General features: G+C 41.2%; 1 protein-coding gene across 4 annotated transcripts in view; it reads right to left on the bottom strand.

The window, feature by feature from the left end:
* Window positions 1–21,826, bottom strand: part of BSN (bassoon presynaptic cytomatrix protein) — a 208,085-nt gene that overhangs the window by 137,770 nt on the left and 48,489 nt on the right. For all 4 annotated transcript variants that reach the window (XM_082214464.1, XM_082214463.1, XM_082214466.1 and 1 more), the window contains exon 3: window positions 20,454–21,290. In XM_082214464.1, the coding sequence (XP_082070590.1) occupies window positions 20,454–21,290 (837 nt within the window). The remainder of the gene's footprint in view (window positions 1–20,453; window positions 21,291–21,826) is intronic.

The raw sequence follows: 21,826 nt of genomic DNA, 5'->3' as shown, positions 1-21,826 counted from the left end.
TAGCAGAGGGGGAAAATATAACTGGATTAAGTTCCACAATAATTCATACCAAAGATGGATGCATTTTATTGCCAGCCCAGCAGTAGTATTGGTGTGATACAGAAGAGTTACAGCTCCCTTGAATAACCAACCTCCTGATGTATGGAATAAATGAAGAAAGTGCCATTGGCAATATTCCCTCACCACTGGCTATATGTAGTCGCATATTTATCAAAACCTATGAATGAACACCGGCATTTAGTAGCAAACCATGGGGTGAGGGAAGGATATGTAGCCTAGGCTGGCTTTGCTTTCAGCTTGCTCAGTGGGACTTCTATGGCTGCTTTATACCTGCACTGCATGTTGAGCTGCTTTCAGCTGATGAAATGCCAGCTATTTACCTAATTTGATAGAGCAGGGGATTTGTGTGCACGTGCAAGAGTGATAGTGATCTGGGAGTAAGGATAAAGGGTAGTAACTTGACTTCATGAGAGTAGCAGGCAGAGGGGACTGCAAATGCAAACACTGACAGATGCAAGAGAGAGAGAATCGTGGACTGACTGATTAGAAGGGAAGCTTTCAGCAGGATGTGTATTTGTAAGCACATTTTCAAAAACGTGTACTTTTGTGTACAATAACGGGTTCTTAATTACATCTAAAAAAATCTATTTACATTAGACCATAATATATTTAATTAGAGTGGAGTCCTGCTGAAGTCCTCAATCCAAAATTAAGTTGTTTAAATTTTCTCAAGATGTGTGAGTCATTTATTACTTTGTACTATTCGAAAGGTATCTCGTGTTTCCTTGTATCTGCATATATTGTCATAGCCACGTTAATATTTTATATGAGTGGGCAGTTTAGAAATATTTTTTCTAAGCAAGCAAATAAATATTTTGACAATGATCCTGTGGGCACCATTGCTTTAGGTGCTGCTTCTGAAACTGTTTTGGTATAGTGTCTCCCTGAAAACAAAACTACACAGTAGTTCGGAGATGTAAAGTATAGGGGAGAGCAGGAAGATGTGCTAAGATGTGCTTGTAAGGAAACATCATGCTACAAATAGAATTGACATACAATCAGTCCTGGATATGGCTCCCAAGGGAACTCAAAGACTTTGCCACCTGCCAAGGGAAGAGGGGAATTAAATTGGTCTCGTCAAAAAGTTCAAGGAAAATATAGAGTGAGGTTTTAGCATCTGCCCTCACTTTTTCAGGCAGTGCTCCACTGGGATTGGCAGTTTCAAATCCAGAAGGCCTATTTAGGTGGCCAGTTACAAATGCATAGCTGAACTTTTGTTTCTCACTTACAGTGAGGGATTCCAGAACGGGGATAGCTCCAAAAATGCAAATTGGTAATTTTAATGTAATTACTTGCACTCATGTCATGTTGTTCTATTGAATGACATATTAACTGGATGTCACTAGCAAATGCATATTTATTTTTTAAGTAAATTGCAGGAATGTGGTGGGGGGCAATCTTATCAGGACCCTGGCAAGGGACTTTAAGCCTTTGCTCTCCAGTGTGGAACTATACCTGCTATTTGCACTGAAAAGAAAGCTCTGATTTACACTCATGGAAGCTCTTTCCCAATGAAAATAGTAGGCAAAGGGTCAGGAACACCACGGGGTCCAAGTCCTCTAAACCCACCCACAACAGGGTCTTGTTCCAGATTATGCCATCTCTGCAGTTGCTGGTTACTTTAGAAAAGCCATTCACACCGTTGCTAAATGCATGTATGATATCTTGTCTGAACTAGTTTGGCCCTTAGAAAAGCAGGGACAAAGAACAGTCTGAGGCATTTGGTCTTGAAACATCTATTTTTAAATCCATGTTTATATCCATTGCAGTGTGACTTCTTGTGGTTTCTTACATTTCTAAATATTGTTATTGTGAGCCTCCATAATGAGTCTGTTATATGGCAGTTCATCAACCCTGTAAGTAAGCAAATAAATTAAATAAATCAGGTGAAATGTATGGTGAGCATCAATCTTCCTCACCTCAGACATGAAAGCCCAAAATATTCTCATGTTACTGAAAGCTGTTAATTACAGAAGATTCATAACAGGATTTGAAGGATCATGCAGACAAAGGCCAGATTCAAGGAACATGTGTCATTAAAGACTTTGTGATATTGACTTGGGCTTATGCTACCAATTATTTATAACCCCTTGCCACCTGTTTGTGCCTGGAGTACAAACAGCTTTTGAAATAGAAGCCAAGCCTCCAGCTGCATATAACACAGACAACTGAATTCAGAAATCCAGCTCTTTTCAAGTGCTGCTAATTTCTCTGTACTTTCAGCTTGCGACCTAAGTAAATTAAAAATAAAGCAGGAATGTGTTATTTAAAAAATAAAGTGTTATCACTTCGGGAACAAATAAGGTAAGGAAGTGAAAAGCAAAATGGTTATTTCTGAACACTGAAAACATTATGGCACGTATATTTCTGGGACTAAACTGATCTTTCAGTGAAAGACATATCAAATGGAACATTAACTTTTCTCCATCAGCCAAAGGCTCCAAAAACCAACAAAAGCCTTTATCAATTAATTACACTTATTTCCCAGATTCTCTGCTCTTTTGTAGCACATACAAGTAACCCCCTGGGTTTTAAAAAATTATTAATTGATATATATATTTTACCTCTGCCAAGTTTCTAAAAGACAGCTGGGATATGATTGCACATACTTGTCACTTTGGGTTCCTAATTATTATTCTATGTCTTATAGGATATGGGAGGAACAACGTAGAAATGAAATCTTCCAGAAGAATCCGGCTATCCCTTCTTTAGCAAAGCCCAAGCAGTGGGTGGTGGGGTGGGGAGCTGTGTCAATCCCAAATGGACCTGTGCCTGAGTTTACATCAATTACGTCATAGCATCTCTTTCTGTGTCACTGTCTTGTTGGACTGCTCAAGTTTAATTTCTGGTACTGCCTTTAACAACTGCATGACAGAACAAAATCTAACTGGTTCTGTGCATAGCTACTGGGAAAAGTTCACTTGGTTTATCACACAGTTGTTAAGGCTAGACTGTAAAGAATGTAAACAGGTGATCTGTAGTAGATCGCTCAGCATTTTCTGACTCCTAATCATTTAAAGATAGGAAAAAACAAAACACCTTGGGGTGGAGTCTTAAATTAGGATGCTGAAATAAAGGAAGATTGGGGGGGGGGGAGATCAGGAGTGTTTTTGTGTGTGAAAAGATTGTGAACTCAGTCATGGCACCACAAATAAAGTAGATGCCACAGGAGTGACATTATTAATCCTTGCTTTTAAGGTGCAGAAGCCTAGCCTCAAGTATGTGAAATTTTAAATTTCACCTACTCTCTATTGATATGAGCTGGTAACACATACTAACTTACTAGCAGACACACACTATGTTAAGAACGGTTTCTAAGAACTGAGTCAATACAGAGTCTTAAATAATGACTAACTAACCTATATTAAATTCACACCACTAAATACCAATTAACCTAGTTAGAAAGCTCATGTAAATCAGTCTCACAGATTCAGGATGCCTTTCAAAGAATCTTTGTTGATTTAATATTTACTGTAGGATATGCTGGAAAAATCAAATACTATTTCTCCTCTGGCTTCAAATATAAGTATCCCTTAACACCATAATCCCCTCAGAGCTACAATCTATGTTACCCATTCATTTATAGACTTAGCAGCATTCTGCATTTGACCCTTCAAACAGTAACTGGGTAAAATTGCCAGTCTGCATAATCACAGGAAGAAGAGATTCTTCAAAATTCTGCACAACAGGGACATGTTTGGTAATGAAAAAATACATCTTTCATAAAGAAAGCTCTGAAAAGATGCAAGGATTTTGACTGAGCTTATTTCAGAATTCAAAATGCAGTAAGGCACAAAGCTACCTGCAGCTGCAATTCCCAGTAACATAGTACTATCAGAAATCAGCTTGTTAGCAGCCATTCTGTTTGTCTAATTCCACTCAAAATCGATAAACAGGATTGAACTTTAGTTTCTACAAAACTGTGGGGAACTGCAACATTTGAACTAAGAACAGAAACTGAAATTCTAAATGAACCTGATAAATTCAAATGCTGGGTTCAAAACAATAAAATAAAGCCATCACAGTGTGAGTAAATTACTGTACACTAGGGAACACTGATAAGGTTCTGATAACATGGACAAAGATTCAGAGGTTATTGGGACATTGTAAGGACAATAAAAGCAAAGTATTCACATTTCTCTCCTGTAACAGCCTTTGTCAGAAAGTGGAGGAGGGATAGGTATGAAGCACTGGATCTTGTCCTGCTCTCCGCAGCAACATAGTCTATCCTCAGCCAGTATGAAGCAAACAGAAGCTACTAAAAATAGTCAGATTTACGTCCCTGAACAATGCATGATCTTGTGCAACAGATGTAGATGACAAGCCTCTTTGACCCTACTGCTACAACTCATTCCTAGCAGAAATTTGTATTGTGCCCCACCAGAACTCTCAAAAGTGATAGTACCATAAGCCCTGGGAAACAGAGTAACACTGGGCATTGAACAGTTGTTAGAAACTTTCTGTTTCAAAGTTTGGAGATTGTGAATGGTGTTTGCAGCTGACAGAGAACAGTAAGCCAGCTTTCTTGTTTCTCCTGTTCCTATAAGTTTGATTTCAAAATGAAGTTAGTTGAGCCCTTATGATATTCAGTCTATACCTTATCACATTCACCCTGGATTTAAGAAGGATCCATCTAAATTGTAAGATTTTAAACATCAGATTATAAAACAAAAGCTATAGGAAGCTAACACTGGAGAGCAGTTGTGAGATCTGGAATTTAGGGCAGTTCCTCATGGCAAAGACCTTACTGGTCACCTTTCTCCTGAAATTTCTTCTTTGTGCAAAGTTTAGAACCTGAAGGGCTATAATGCAATACCCCCATCCATACTAGGTTATCTCCACTGACTGTCTTTGTAATGAGAGCAGGAACTAAAGTGATTTAGAAACGACTCTATGGAGGGAATCAATTCTGGATGACACCAGCAGGGAGGGAAAGATCTGACTAGTTCCATTTTGTATATAGTTTAGTAGCAGCATGTTGCTAAGTATAGTTTGTTCCTTCTAATCCAGCCTCTGTGGCTCATATGTAATCTTGCAAATACTTCAGTCTTCTTTTACTATATAGGCTTTTAAGTGGGATGGGGCACAGGAATGGGGTTAGTAAAAGATTTTGCAGCCATTTGACTCTTAACGGTTTATTTCCATAATCATTTATCCTAGCGTTAACAACCCTTGAACTTGCTCTGGTCCTGGATCTGTTTGCATGGTTGTATGGCTAAGCGCAGGATGAAGATGAAAATGAAGAAAATGGTCAAGGGATGTTGTTTTGCCTCTCATTTTGCCTCTGGAAAAGCAATTTTTAAAACAATCTCATGATCTTAATTATCAAGGAGACAAAGTTGAAAATTCACAGTAATATGAATATGACAGGAGAGAGTGACCAAGGAGGTTTGTCTACAGGCAACCTGTAAGGGGCAGCCCCACATGTATTTACTCACATTCACATCATCTTGGCTGTGAGTCCTGGAAAACCTGCTCCCTGCCTTGCAGGCCTTTTCCCACCTGGCCTGCTTTTGGTTTTTTGTATCTTTATTTTAGAGCTTGTTGTGATTTAGATGGAAATTGTTCAGTTTGGTTGTGTATTTTTGTGTTATTTGTTATTTGTGACTATTTTTATTATGTTGCAGTTACATATATTTTCATGTTGTAACCTCCCTTGAGCGTGGTTTGAACTGTAGAAAGGCGGCATACAAATAAAATAATGTATATATGTGGGTATTAGCACATAAAACACGATTCACCTGCATGTTAGAACCAGGTTGGGAGGAAGCCTGCTTAAAGCTGTAAAGCACAGTGATGAAAGGGAAGATGGGGTGGTGTTTTGGTTGTTGTTTTTTTGTCTTTTTTACTCCTTTTGAATGCCCAAGCACCATTTCTTTAGACTCAGAACAAGCTTATCAAAATAGCCCCCACCTTCTGCCCCCCGAAAAGCCCTGTTTTGAAAAATCAGACAATTGGTCTCTTATGTTGGTTTTATATATACTTATATATATATATAGAGAGAGAGAGAGAGAGAATACAATGTTCTTTAGTTGCTATTCCACATCCTTGGGGTCTAATGACAGTTTTTCTAAGCATTTTTGAGACTAGTGGCTTACTTAACTCAGTCTCACAACATTACTGAGATTTCAAAACCCTCATTATCATGATACTTTTCCATCCTTCATGCTGCCACACCCTGCTGGCTCAACCTGATGTAAGAAATGCTAAAAGGAACAAAGGATTTCTGGGAAGTAGTTCTTGGGGCAGCATGTCACAAAGAAAAGCAGACTTCTTTCTGTATCTCAGCATACCAGTTCCATGCCCTCCAACATTTCTCTGATGAAAATAGGGGCTTCACATTCCATAATGTCAATTTTACTATTTATAACCCACACATCTTACTGGGTTCCCCCAGCCACTCTGGGCAGCTTCCACCATATATAGAAACATAATAAAGCATTAAACTTTTTTAAAAAAAAAACACCTTCCCTATACCGTATTGCCTTCAGATGACTTGGGGGTCAGCTAACTCCATACTCTCCAACATTTTTCCAATAAAAATAGGGACATCCTAAGGAAAAGTGGGTCTTTCTGGGATCAAATCAGAAACCGGGATGGCTTCTCTATATCAGGGGTGTCCCTGGAAAATAGGAATACCTGGAGGGTCTGCAGTTCTAAAGTTTCCTCCTCCACCATTGTATCAATATATGTGGAACTAAGTAAGTGTGTTCAGACAGCAGTCATAGAGGGAAGGAACAAGTTAAGGGATCAGAAGTGACTCAGCATAAAATGTATAGTGAGAGAGCAGGACGGTCAGAGAGAGTTAAAAGCTGAAAGAAAGCTTGTTTAAGTTAAGTTCTTGGTTTTATAATACTCCTGCTAGATTCTTAATGACAATTAACACCACTTGAAACAACTGTCACACACACACACAGCATATATCTACTATCTTTCATTTGGTTCTATATTTGAGGAGTGCCCAGACTAGCAATTCACTGCTCAGAATGCTGCTTGTTCAGTTCTAACAGCATTTCAGGTTGGTTCCTGTAAATCTTGCATGATCTGTACACCCACTATAGCAAGTACGTTTCTGTAAACATCTCCAAACATTTTAGACGGGGCCCTGGATAGAAACTCTGGATATCTGGGTCAAGGTCTGGTTATCCATTCCTCCATCCCAGTGCTTGACCTCATGAGTTCTCCTCTTCAGGGAAACGGTAGAAACCGCCCACCCCCCACATTCCCACTTTTATAAGGGAATGGGAAGAAATTGTATGGCGGATAAGACACTGGGTTGTATCTGTAGTTTATTAAGTACATCGTTAAAAGGGTCTGGGAAGGGGTGTCTGTCCGGAAGTCCACACCCAATGGGCCATAGCACCCTTCCAAGTGGTGGCCCTGTTGGGCTCATCTTGATTTGATGTATGTCATAAGGCAACCCTCTATACAGGGTTGTCCCAACCTCTTATCAACCCACAGGTGGGCTGCTTGATACCTGATGCTTACCCAATGCCATTGCCAAAGCCTATTTACATATGTGAACAATAAAAGTTGTAGCCTATTTCAACCTAAGACTGATGTCCTGAGTCTTATTTCTACTTGAGATGGCCCTGCACTGGGCTGCTTGCTTCCTGTGTCTGGGCCCGCAAATATCTAGTCCTCTCTCTTCCTTCTTAAGTTTCCTTGTTCTCAAAAGAACTAACACATACATGTCCCAGAAAGTGGGACTACCTGCTGGAATTGTCTTAACCTGCTAATCCTCTTTGGCCAAGAATTACTAAATAATTACATTCCTGGGACCAATGTGCCCCTCTCCACGGCAGCAGAAGGTGCTTTGACAAAGGGAAAAAGGCAAACATTCTTAAAAGGGATTCCCCATATAGCTGCTTCCATCTTCAGAAACAATTGTAAAACGGTTAATATCCGTCTGTCACACAGACACAAATACACCCACCTCATGCACCTAGCGTAGACATGCTCAAGAATTGAAAGCATTAGGAAGGGGTCGGATAAATCCCTGTACAGCTGCTTGCTTATGACAGCAGCTTTGAGTTACACACTGATTTTTCAAAAGCACATGTGCAAAAATTAAAAGAACTCAAACTTTAATGCCTCTCTCCCCGCCCCTTTCTTCCGTCTGTTCTTTTGATGCCTGGGGATGTAGCATGCTTCTCTCTCAACTGCTGAGCTATCAGAGTGCTTTATATAATTTACAAGCATTATTCATAATAGCCAAATGCAAAAACTGGAAGTAGGACAGACTGTGCTTCAGTCTCCCCCCCACCCATCCCACTTTTCCTTTCATTATAACTTCAAGCCTGACTGTTACAGTGCATTTTTCCAGTAGGTGATATAAAGCAGGTCCATTCTCTACATTTTTGATATGACTAATTCTTTTGAACTCTGGTATGAATCATTGGTTTTTGATGGGAAATCAGGACCTTTGTAAGCCTAGGTGACACCTGCACAGGGGCGCAAACGCAAAAATCTGTTTGAATGGAATCAACCTGAACTGGCAGACAGGCTGATTAAACAATATATGCTAAGTGGATCAGGAAGGAGCAATTCTTAGTGATAGTCTACCATTAGATCTGTATAATCTCCGCTAATGATAAAGGTCCAGATAATGAGAACTACAGTGCCATCCACTACTGCTTCTAAAGATTAAAGGGTTACAGAAAGATTGTTAACTAAAGAACACAGAGCTTTCAACAGGATGAGCATGACGTTCTGGATCCCATGCTCTTTCTCAAACAAAGCACAGAAGGAATATTAGCAATCCTGCAGAGAAGGACTTTGCTAATAAAGGGCTGAACACACTGGAAATGTGAGCTTGTAATGAGAATATAATACCACAGCAAGAACTTTGCACAATTCTGAGTAATGTGTAGATGTATAATTATTATGTATTACATTTATAGCTTACCTATCTTTCAAAGAGCTCAAATGTCGTACTTGGTCCCCCTCCAAATTTTATCTTCACAACAACTCTGTGAGGTAGGTTAGGTGGATCACCTAACTGACTAGTGGATCAGATAATAACTAACCTAAGGTGTCCTGGCAAGCTTCATGACTGTGTGGAAATTCACACTCAAGTAGCCAGTCACCACTACGGAGAATGGGAACTCTAGAATCAATAGGAATTTATTCAGAGAACAATAAAAACCAAAGTACTTAAGAACATAGCAGAAACCTTGCTGGGTTAAACCATAGATTCATCCAGGAATCCACACTGTTTCCCACAATAGCCAACCAGATGTTCATCAGAAGCCGGCAAGCAAGACATAAAGGCAATAGCACTCTTCTACACTCACTTCCCAGCAGTTAGTATTCAGAGGCCTCTACTTAATGTTTCAGCAGCAAGGATGCTATGAAGAAACAGGGACAGAAGGTATAAGTATGCAATACAATAAAATAAATCATAGTTTGCATATTGGGTCCAGCTCCCAATTTTGGTAGCTGAAGCTTGCACCTGCTCTCTGGCATCAGGAGGGCACCATTCATACATGGCTCTCAGTCCCCTCTGATTTTCAGGAGAGAGGGGGCAGTTTTTTTGAGATCGTGTAAGCTTTAGGACTCCTTCCCATCTATAGGAAGCTTCTCCAGCCCTGTCACTTATTTCATTTTGTCACCTGCATGCTAAGACTCTCTATTTGAAAATATGGGGAGTGATCATGCAAACATTAGGCTTCTGGAATTGCATATTATTATATTAAGGACGAACAGTGTAAAAACAAACCAATGGTGTTATAAGCTATATACAACATAATTATACAGACTTGAATGTCAGTCATTCAACATCACAACTGAGGGCTATTTTAGATGTCACAGTAGGTGGGGAGGGGAAGAGAAAGTGTAATCTGCCATGTCTAAAGTGAACTTTTGCATTGCCCCACACCCCCACATACAAGCTGTCTCCCCATTTGAAATTTGCACATCACCCCAAAGTTCAAGTCTCTTGGCACTGCTCAGTAAGGCAGTTTAATAGATGCCAGCACCTATCATATAGGCGCAAACAATTAAACAAGAAAGAGTAATTACAATATTGTGAACTGCCATAAAGATGAAAAATGTCTTTGGGGTGTGTTCAGACTGCTGGGATTCTGCGCAGTTTGAGAAAACAGCATGGATCAGGTAAGGTATATGGCAGGCAAAGGCAACCTCGGCCTGCCAGATGTTTTGGGACTAAAATTCCCATGATCCCTAGCTAACAGGACTAATGGTCAGGGATGATGGGAATTGTAGTCCCAAAAACATTTGGCGGGCCGAGGTTGCCTATGCCTGGTATATAGAATTTACAATGATCAATTGTCACATCTTTTAAGAATATTTTGTAATATCCTTAATATTCTTAAGAATAATATTAGTTAAGTGGAAGTCATGTTACCAATATACCAATTTAATAATCAGGTCCAGAATGAGTCCGTGTTTGATATTATACTTATGGATTCACAGGTCTTAAGATTGCTTATCCAAAGTTTTCCAGGGGTGATTGGTAGACTGAATCCATGAGTAATGAAGCAATACTAAACAGCTTGAAAGTTGTCTGATGCACAAGTTTTTCCATCAATGCCATTTTCCATACTTCCTGGTACCAATTATCCAGCAAAGAATTATCGCAAGACCTTCAATTTTTTAGCAATTACAAGTCTAGCTGCTATCAGTAAGAATGTTACTAGTTTTTTGTGCACGGCCCCTCAAATATATGTAATAATGCCAAGTGTGGGTCTGGAAGCAATGACTGATTACCAATTGTACTGATTTCATGGAAAACTCCTCCTCATGATGTTGCAATTCTCTCACATTATCACCACATAAGGAAAAATGTTCCTCAGTTCTCACTTTGCCTCCAACATGATGGAGAAACCATGTTAGTCATTCTATTTTGAATGTGAGGAATAAGGTACCAGCGAAATGCCATCTTTAAAGAGTTCTCTCTGACTCTAGCAGAAATTGTTTCAACAGTGCTTTGCTTCAAATCCTTTTCCACTTAACCTTGCCAATTTCCAGAGTTAATGTTCCCCAATTCTTTTATGTCTTTCATGCGCTCGCAATGTTTGAGCTAATAAATTTCTCTAGATATTTGACATTATGCCTTTTCTTCAATTTGTGGTTTGGTTTATTAAATTCTCAAATATCATGAGAGGTGTAGTGACTTGACTCACAATTATGAACATAGTTACGAAATGTTCATCCTGGTGGAGTTGCTTTCTAATTGATTTTGTAATTGTTGTCCTGGTTTGGGTCTGATTCCCTGACTCCTGCAGTTCAAAATATTATCTATGGTCCAATTCCTGTGCAACTTGGCATCCAGAATCTCAAATTGGGCGATTGAGGTGTAGCTAACTTAAATCATTTGTCTTTAGGGGAAGAGGAGAGTTGGTGGGATGTCATCACCTCCTCAACAACTTCAACCTTATTAAAAAGGTAAAAAATCTTCCAATGACTGGTGTGAACAGAGCTCTCCCACTGTTCCTTTCCTAGCATAGTACAAAGGTGGGTGTGTACATTCAAGGTATGTAGATATCTTTAGCAAATGTACAGTATAACACCAAGCATGTTTACTTGAAAGTAAATGCCAGTGAGTTCAACATGGTTTACTCTCAGTAAGTGTCTTTAGGATTGCAATCTTACATTAATTTTTTCCTTTAATTTTTCTACAGAAGATAAATTCAATTTCCCTCCAAGTCTGGAACCAGGTCACTTCACATGTCCATATCAAAATCCCTACCCACCCCCCAGTTCTGGCAAAGCACATCAAACTGATTTGCATTTATAGCAATAAATGAATGCTACTGCACAAATTTATTTGTGCAGTGCTGAAAAATTTATTTGTGCAGTGCTGAACAACAGTGCTGAACACACCAGTAGTGTCTTGTCTTTCAAACTCTCTTTACTATTTCAGATTCAGATTCTGTTATATTCTCTGCTAGAAGCTTGACACAAATCATATGTCACTTTATCTGATTAGCTGAAGGGCTGTACTGCCACAGATTATTTTTGCATGTTCTTTCATTTACTCTTTAAAACCAAAAGGGAGTTGTCTAAGACTTTAGGCAATGCAGAAGGCAGTGCTAGACAGTCATCATCCCTAAAACCTCTTCTAAGCACATGTTTATTCTATTGATTTTATTTATCTCTTTGTAGATATCTACAAAGATATGATTTGTTCAGAAAGCTGCTATTCTGGATGATATCTATGTATGGGAATTCAGTCACTCCATTTGCCATGGAAGCCTCCTATTTGTTCAGATTTCCAACAGACTGAACTATGCAGACTGTAGTGTGCATTGCAAATGTTGGCTTGAAATATTCTGTCAACCAAAAGAGAACACCCAATCCATAGTATTCCTCTAGAAACAGTAGGAGCATGGCTGCCTACCTTAAATAAGGATATTTTCCTGGTAAACGGTTTCTGCCGCTTTCCCCACAAAAATGAATATGGCTTTGCCTACTGATATAATAATAATAATTTATTATTTATACCCCGCCCAAGCCAGAATACCTATGACATGTATTACCCACTCATTTGCTCCCATTCTGCTATTTGAATATACAATAAAGACATTAGCCCTACATATGTACTCACCACGAGCAACGTCTTCCTCTTAATGCTCCAATATTTTTGTTTAGATGACATGATATTAAATTCCCTTTTAAGAACCATAATTTTTCCATTTTTGAATAACCTGGACAGCATGTCCATGCTGGGGTCAGCTCTTATCTAAATTGTTCTAATCTCCACATTTCTGGCTTTCGCTCCTACACATCTTCCCTCTTTATTAATCATTATTATTATTATTATTATTATTATTATTATTATTATTATTTTGTTTCAGGTTGTCATCCCATTGCTATGATCACATTCCTCTCTCTTTACACTTCCACATAACTGCTTCTATAACCCTCCAGTCCCTATTTGCAAAGCTGCTCCACATCTCTGTCCACATACCATGCCTCACATCTCTCCTTATTTCCCCTGCACTCTTTCAACATCCCAACAAGATTAGCTGCTATTGGTGTGCTTTTTATTCCACTGTGAATCTTGCCATGACACTTTCAGTGACTGTATCATACCCCCTCTCCTTTTCATCAAGTCACTTCCTTCCCTCAAGACTAGCTTCATCACTACGTGTTTCTAGAAACAGCTTAACCTTACCTTGTACTCCAAATTCTTCCTTACCTCATTTCTAGTTCTCTGTCAAACCATGACCTCTCCGTGTATCCCTGTCAGCCAGTTTAATATAGACTATAAGCGCTCTGGGAAGGGACTGTATCAGCACTGCTAACTAAATATTAAATCAGTCAGAGCTGGGACAAGTCTATTTTTTCTTCGATGAATTTTCTATAATAGTTAGTTATGCAAAATTAATAAACAACAATAATGACAGACCTTTTGCCATATATATTAAGAGAGGCATTGCCTCCCATTGGCTGAATAGTGATACACCATGGAGAGAGCTGCGGAGCTATCATGGATTCTCTCTCCAGGGGAAAGGGGTTAGGAAAGCAACCCTGAAATAGGTCTGCTTCTGCTGCTTGAATGGTCTCCCCAGAGATCTGAATAACAGCCAACTTTCTAGCTGTACACAAGAAGCTGTCTAGGGAGGGAGGTTGTGAAATCTCCTTTGGGGCTTGAATATGCATCTGCTGGGGATTTTTCTGCTGTACAGAATATTAGGGCAGGGAGACTTAGATGGCACTATTTCTTTCACACACGCAGCAAACTATGTAACACTGCATATATCTCCACATACCTAATTTGCACAAGTGTTCCTCCTTCCCCAGGAAAAGACTGCAACCTTGGCATATACGCACATGTATAGTAGGATCACAACTTGTGCTGATTTAACTTGTGCAACTGCAACCTGACGCGCCTGGTGGCTGGCCAGCTAATATCACACTAATATTAAATGTATGCAAGTCAGAGAGTTCCTCGCCTTGCTTACCGGGCTCGGGAAGGTCTCCTGTGGGTTCTGGAGGCCTTCACAAAATCTTGGATGCCCCTGCAAGATCTCGTGCGGCTTTGGAAGGTAAAATTGCTTCTGCTGGGGTGGTTCCTGGGGATTGTTTTGAATACTGTATACATAACTTTGGCTTTACGTACTACCCCTCAGAAAGTAAACCCTGAGCAAGACATGATCCTACTGTATGTGTATATCACCACTTTACACATGAAGTCAGAAATTGGGGCTGCTCCTCTTGTAACACTATAACACTGCTTTTCAACAGTGATAGTGGTAGGTACATTATAGACAGGGGTTCATCACCCCTCTGAAACAGGAATCCATCCTCCATTGGGAGCAAAGGATGTATAATCTTTTAACAGCTCAAATTGGGCTCATCTTCCTCAGTAGTTCAGTCCTCTGGAGTGTTTGGAGTTGTATCTGCTGACCTTGGTGACTGCAGAGCTAGAACAGCTAAAGAGGGGGGGAAAGAGCTGCAGTGTAGCACTCCTGCAGAAAAAGTGAGAGCTGCAATCCATGCCTCCACTTCTGGCAAAGCGAGTAAAGGCCTTGGAGGATCTCCTGCAAATCCAATCCAGCTCAGGGAGGCAAAACGTGCTTAAAATCTGTAAAAATGTTTCCTACAGTATAAGATTCAAGAGAAATGGACAACTGAAGTCCTTTGAACAAGGAGATGGCTGCCTCCAAAGAGATTTAAAAAATCAATATTATAAAAAATATAATGGAAATTGACTTGGAGGGGATAAAAAGCATTATTCAGTTCAATTCAGATGTAACAGATGAACTCCTTATACCAAACACATCACTGAACCATCCATTTAAACAGTGTTTCATAGACGTGTTGCATTTTCATGTTTTCACTATTTTTCAAATTAACACTGGGGTCACATATCAGTCTTACTTAAAGGGGATTATTTCTAGTCATGGGAGTCTCACTGGGAAGAACACAGCTGGGGAGAAGCAGTTTTCAGTGGAAGCATTCAGCAACTCCTTCCATCTCCCCATGTTGCCCTTTAAATTGTCCTCCCGCTCTCTGGCTTCATAGGAAGCCAACAGACATCCGAATTTAATATACAGGGCTCCCACTGCCACCATCAGATTTTTCCTCTTCTTTAAAACATTCAGCATGTAATGCTATATGCCCTGAGTTCAATGAATCTTTCTTCCTTCTGAGCTGAAAAGAGTTGCAAGCGCAGCCAGAAAAGAAATGAAAACATTGAGGAAGCAGTGTGTATGTAATGGGGCATAGCACAAGTCTGCTCACCTTCTCTGGTGGGCAGCGTTGTGGCTGGGCCTCAGCCCCTGCAATGATCTGGCTGGGGGTGGGGACTGATGCTGTCTGGCCATGTTGCCGGTGCTAGGGCCCTGCCCAGGGGTGGCCCCGCCATCCAATCATGAGGCATGGCCACAGGTAATTTAAAGTGCAGTGTGGCCAGAGACAATCCTCTTGTGCCTTTTGCCATGTAATGGGGCATAGCACAAAGTAACAACAGATCTATTCACCTCAAAACAAACTAATGGTATGCAACCCTAAGTGGAACAGCTTGGAGTCCAGTTCCCTCCAACTTACCTGATTGCCCATTGTTGGGTAAACCCAAATTTACTCAACATCAAGATTGGTGTTGTTTGAGGGTAATATCATGTGGACAACACAAATTAAATGTGAAAGCAAACAGCTGCTTTCTGTATCTGATTAGAGTAGGTGTAGCTCAAAAAAGCTAGTCCCAAAATAAATGAATTAGTCTTGAAGGCGCCATAAGACTCTTTTATGTTTCTCCTGCAACTAACATGACTACCTCTCTTGCAGTTAAAATCAATAGTACTTCCAAGTTTTCTAAGTATAGTTAGGACTGAGCCAGGGGTGCTGACTTGCCCCCCACATTAAGGGGGCACAGTCATGTGATGCGTCATGTGAGCCGCCCACAAGACCTGTGGAGGGTGATCTCCGCGCTTGCTTGTCCCAGCCACAGCCCAGGAGCCGGGGTATGGCTGGGACGTGTGAAGCAAAGATCGCCCATGCTCGTCCCAGCCGTGTGGAGTCTGGGTTGCTGGGCAGAGGCTGCCGCTGGGACGTGCATGCAGCTGCGGCAGTGTGGGGGGGAAGCCCCCTCAATATTGGGGGGGGCGCTACCCCCTGCCAAAAAGTATTGGCAGAGCTGAAGCCCCCTCCGCCCCCTATACCCAGCACCACTGGACCGAGCTGTTAAAATTGTATGGGCATGACAGGCAAAATCTAATAACAAGCATTATTCTGTCTCACTGCACCTTTCATGAACAACGTGAAGTCTGCTTTTAACAACAAACATTGTTATAGCTATAGAGAACTGATTTAAATAAAAGTTCTCCAGGAGTACAGTGCTGCCTTCATTTCTTTCCTTCTTTTTTGGTGCAGAAAACTTACATTGCCTGTAGTCTTTGGTTTATTATTTATCAATCTTTAATTAGCATAATCTTGCAGATATTGAAATAAAAGAAAAATACACAGTGGTGTACCTAACATTCTCTGTTTCTGTTTGTATGGCAAGCAGCTACACAAGCAGACAGAACTGTTTGCTGAACATTAATTTTTGATTTTAGCAAACGGGCAAGTTCACATGCCTACAAGTGAGCTTGCTTCTGAGCACAACTAATTATATAGCGGAAGAGCTCACCACAAGCACAAATCATAGAGTCAGCTGTGTAGATTCTTCTAATCTTCTCCACAGGACAAACAAATAATTTGCACCAATGCTGTAAAGATTTCATCCTATACCTGGCAAGAAGGGCAGAGTCACCCAGAATTAGGGTGGTATAGTGTGGTTAAGAAGATTGCAGTTGGACTCCTATTCTGCTCTGAAAATCACTGGGTGACTCTGGGTCAGCCCCTGGGCCAGCTTTTCTCACAGGATTCTTGTGAGGACAGAATGGGGGCAAACTCTCATTTATGTTTTCCCAAGTTCCTCTGGGAGAGAGTGGGGCATAAATGCAAAGAATAAAATAAGTAAAAGGCACGTTTAGTGTTGATGACTGTGCTCCAGGTCCACTCTATTGGTCCTTGGGGTGCTGCATAGAAAGGCCAACATCTTCCTTGCTCCCTAAAAATTCTAAGTTTGGGCAGCAGCAGGGAACACCGATCTTCTGTCCCAAGGGAATCAAACATGCTCCTACTCTGCAATTGCCATCTATACATTCTGGCACTACAGCACCATTGTTTTTGCAGGCCAATTGCTACATTTCTATTAAAGAAGGAAAACAATATACAAATGTAAATTTTAATCAATATATGACTGAACAGGTTTTTATTCTGCCAGCTTATTCATTAGGAGTTGACGGAGAGAATGGTGAAATGAACAATCCAACGAGCAAGCAGTTTTAATGGTTCCTTACTTTCCCAACCTTGCTAGGTTAGCAAGAGTGATATACAGTTTAACTCCCCGCCTCTTTTCTTCAGTGAACCACGCTTATACATGGCTACAAACTGCCTGTTTGGGCAGACTGCTGCATATCTTTTTGTAGAGCACAGTACTCATCCCTGTATTCTCTTGGTGCCAATGGGGAATTTCTTCCCCAAAGCAAATACTAGCTTTAGTAAAAGGATTGTCCTCAGGACTGAAGCAGGGGAGGAAAGCCTTAAATTCTCCCCTCCGCACCTGCTGGTGGAATTTGCATCTTTTAAAAACCTGCATTTTTGTTCAGCATTCATAAATAACTCAGAATTTGGCAGTAGCAGCCTATTTCAAACATTAGGCATGCAGTTCCAGACTCCTATGGAGTTATTTTGTTTACACAAAACACTGCAGAAGTGGGAATACCCCAAACTTTATAGTGTCAGAGATTTGCTGATTTATTGGCTGTTAGGAGAGCTGGACTGCCCATGAGGCAGGATGAGGGAGCCGCCTGAAGCAGCACCCCTTAAGGGGTGGCACACCCGTTCAACTGCCAAGGTGGAGGTGAAGGTAGAGGCATCTTCTACTGTAAGGAGCTAACCATATACATTTGAAACCCTTCCTACTTCCCCTTGCTATTCGTTGCCCCATTTTTAACCAATGGCTCATCCCTTCATCGGAACTTGGCTGTATCTTGCTCCTATGGAATGTTCCCATCTGCACTGTGCTGCTTCAGTCAAGGTTTTACATTCTGTAAAATGTAATTTGGCATCCTCTCTTGCTCCTTGTTCATCTCCTCTTACATGCAACATTGAGCTATGTGGGGTTTTAAAAGGGTCCCCCAGTCCCTGACATTACTATTCAAATGCTATGAAGCTGTTGCTGACTTCATTGCACCAATGTTACAAAGTCACTGCTCCGTGCAAAGAAATGTCATTACCCAATTCACATGATTACACCATTTAAGCCATTTTTTTATCAGACAAGGAAAACAAGGTGAGAGTTCCCAGAGAAAGCTAGTGTGATGCTTAAAAATAAAAAACACACTTGCTTGCAATTTCATACTTGTTGTAGATGGTTTGAACTTCCTACTTAGGATTAGTGTACTCTTTTGGGGTCATTTAGGGGTGCAGCTTGGCAGGTTAAAATAAGGGGCCTTTGGGCTTCCTGTGGATAGAGCTATATAATAATGCAGTACACTACTAGTCTTGCAACTTCTGTGGTAGCATCACACCCACACAGGCATTTCAACGCCACCACTAAAATGCAGCACTCTTTTGCTGTGTGGGAGGTGACAGCTGTTTGACAGTAGTAGTTAAAGTAAACCAGAAGCCACTTAAAGTTGTTGTGAGAAACATCTATATACACTTGAAATTTCAAGATAGCTCTTTTCCCCCTTTGGGGAAATGAAGGGTGCAGGGAGGGCTAAATGGTACTTGGATTCGAGCCAGGTAACCACGGACTGGATTTTATGTCCCATCCAAGCAGCATATGTACCCAGAGCGGTGCAGCACCCCACAACACGGTCACAGTGCTGCTTCTGTGCTACTTGAGAAGCCATCTGCTGCCCAGGTATCAGTTCCAGTTCCCAGAGCATCAGGAACTGCACAGATCCCTGACTTTACATTGCTGAAGAAGAATTTTTAAAAAGAGTAAGACTTTTAGGACCAGCCCCCAAAACCATCTCCTGAAATAATGCCCTGAAAATCAAAAGGCACTGCTGTGCCATAAACGCTGATCAGATTTTTTATGCGTATGTCACAGTAACTTTTAATCTGATTTAAATAACACCAACTTTAACCCAATTTTATGATTTAGAATGGAATTTTTTTATATCTCCAAAAAGATGTAAAAGTGGTTTAGAAGAAACAAAATTGCTTCCAAATAAATTACTTTTGTAAAATCCTATAAATCAATCTTCTTAATATTGTGCACTAAGAGGCAGGCTTGTGCTTACTGTGCATTTTCCAACCTCCATTTCCACCAACAAAAAATATACGATCCATACTAGAGACTGGGTGGATAATAGATCCAAGCCATGTGACTCAGTTCTCTGTAGTTATAACCTCTAGTTATAAGCTCCCTACTATGCTGAGCATTATCAGATAGATGGTAAATTAATTGAGAACTCTCAGGTTCTGTGCCTCTGGTCTGGACTCATGAAAGAGCCAACATTGCTCCACGGTGATTTTTGCAATGATCCATTAGATTCCAGCAGAACTGGAGGACTTCACATACATTTCCAATTAGATGTAAAGGGTATGACTCCACCACCTTCCTAGGAAATTCACCATTTACAGTTCATGCTGAAACTGATTACCTATGAAAGCAGCATGACATCTTCCAGGTGCAAATCAAAGCCTTTTTTTAACAAAATGATGGATGACTCATCTACTATCATATTTCCTTTAAACTTCAGAAACCCAAGACCAGAATATGCATTCGTAACCATTTCCATATTGCAGAACAGGAAAGAGATATCTGTGTGGTGATACAAGGCTTGGGTACCTTAAGACCTTTCCCTACCTACATTCTTCTGCCCTTACCCACAAGGAAAAGGTCCATCAAGTCAACTCCAGCCTTCATGTACTCACTAGTCAAGGCCGTTACTCCATCAACTCTTTGACAATCAAATAATTATCATCAGGATCTATCCCAGCAAGTTGCAAAGCATTCTGTCATTTCAGCTTGGTATCCAAACCAAATGCAACCAAATCCAGAGCAGCTCCTTCTTACCCAGGCTTGATGCTTTTGTGTTCAGAAACTAAACAAAATAAAAAATTACTTGCCTGTTGCTGTCACAGTGCTACTTTCCTCTCACAGGCCAAGAAAACATGATTGCTTTGTTCCCCTCAGTCTCTTCAAAAACCAAATTTTGGAGGAGCAAGAGGGAAACTACATAAGATTCCTTTCTGCATTTGTTTTCCTATGAGAATAGTTGTTAATTTCCCCCATCAAACCAATCAAAACATGCACTGCCATTCATATCCTTACCAACCATATCCTTATCTATATTGAAACCAGCCACAGGAAATGCACTGCTTTTCAACACTGTTAAAAATTAAATGAAGAGCCTTACCTCCACCAGATGAGGTGTTGGGTTGAATCCACACATGTTGCAGACCTGCTGCTTACAGGATGTACAGGTATTATAGTTGGAGGGTTCACCGGAGCCCACGTTGATCTCTGCTTTACAGAGGGGGCACAAGACCCTTGCTTTCGGCACTTCCTTTGGCTTAATTACTTGTTCTGCTTTTGCTTGCTTTGCAGCCGGGACAGTTCCAGCCTTACCCTGCATTCCAGGTGTGGTGCCTGGGGCTTTAGGACCAGCTTCTTTGCTGGCATCGCTGAAGACAATTTTCGGAGGCACTTTGCCAGGGGACTGCTGACTTGGTGGGGTGGCCTCTGGCTGGACAGACATGAGTGTGCTTGCCTGGGTCAAAAGGGAAGCCCCAAATCCAAAGAGTTTACCAGTGAGGCCCTCTTGGGGCTGCTCTTGCGCCCCAGCACTGGGGGCAGGGGCCGAAGTCTTAGCTGGAGAGTCTCCCACAGTCTTTCTCTGATCAGTGGATGAAGGCTTTGCTTGCTGATGCTGAGGGGAAGACCTCACCACTTCCTGAGGAGCAGCAGGTTTTGGCTGGGCTTGGCTGGGTGGTTCCCTCTGGGCTGAAGCGGGGGGTGGTTTGGGGGTCTCAGGCTGCATGACACCAGCACTTGGCCTGGGGCCTGGCTGCATAGTTCCTGGTTGTTTCTCTGGTCCTGGTGCCACATGGGGCAGTGACTGTTTGGCTGGGGAATGGGAAGGAGAAAGTGCCGGGGAATGTAGCTGCTGCTGGCTTTTGGAACGGGGCGCAGTGGTCATGTCCATCCCCAAAGCTCTCTGCATCTGGCAATTTAAACATAACCACTCTTGCACCTAGAAGACAAAAACAAAGAAAAGCCCATAAGGATACATGCACAACTCGGTCTTCAGACAGCTAGACTGGCAACATGAGAACACAGAACCTTTGTCCCTTGTTGAATGTTTCTTTTCCACCCAATGAACAAAACAGACTCAGTACATGTCTATAAACTCTTTCTCTGGAAAGATATTTTGCTACCCAATAAACATCAGGGATCCAGCTATCAACTATTTCTTTTCTTTCAAAGGCCTCCAGTGAAATCTCTGTCTCTAATACATCCAGCATAAATTTGTCTCTAGGACCTAGTTCATGTCTGATGAAGGCCTCGGCCTAAGCATCCGAGGAGAATGTGGGACTGAGGAGCATGTAAGTCCCCCAACATCATCACAGCCATGCCACATTGTTTGTGTGAACATTTTAAAGCTGGTATTATCAAGCAAATGACAGTGGCAACGTAGCTGGCCTCCATCTGGTGTTATCAGTTCAAGCAGTGGCGGAGGAAGCCGCTCAGCCGCCTGGGGCACCATCCATAGGGGCGAGGCTCACCGCG

This window comes from Podarcis vaucheri (genome assembly GCF_965113315.1).
Source record: "Podarcis vaucheri genome assembly, chromosome: 2".
NCBI classification, from domain to species: Eukaryota; Metazoa; Chordata; class Lepidosauria; order Squamata; family Lacertidae; genus Podarcis; species Podarcis vaucheri.
This window is presented reverse-complemented; position numbering and strand designations above follow the sequence as displayed.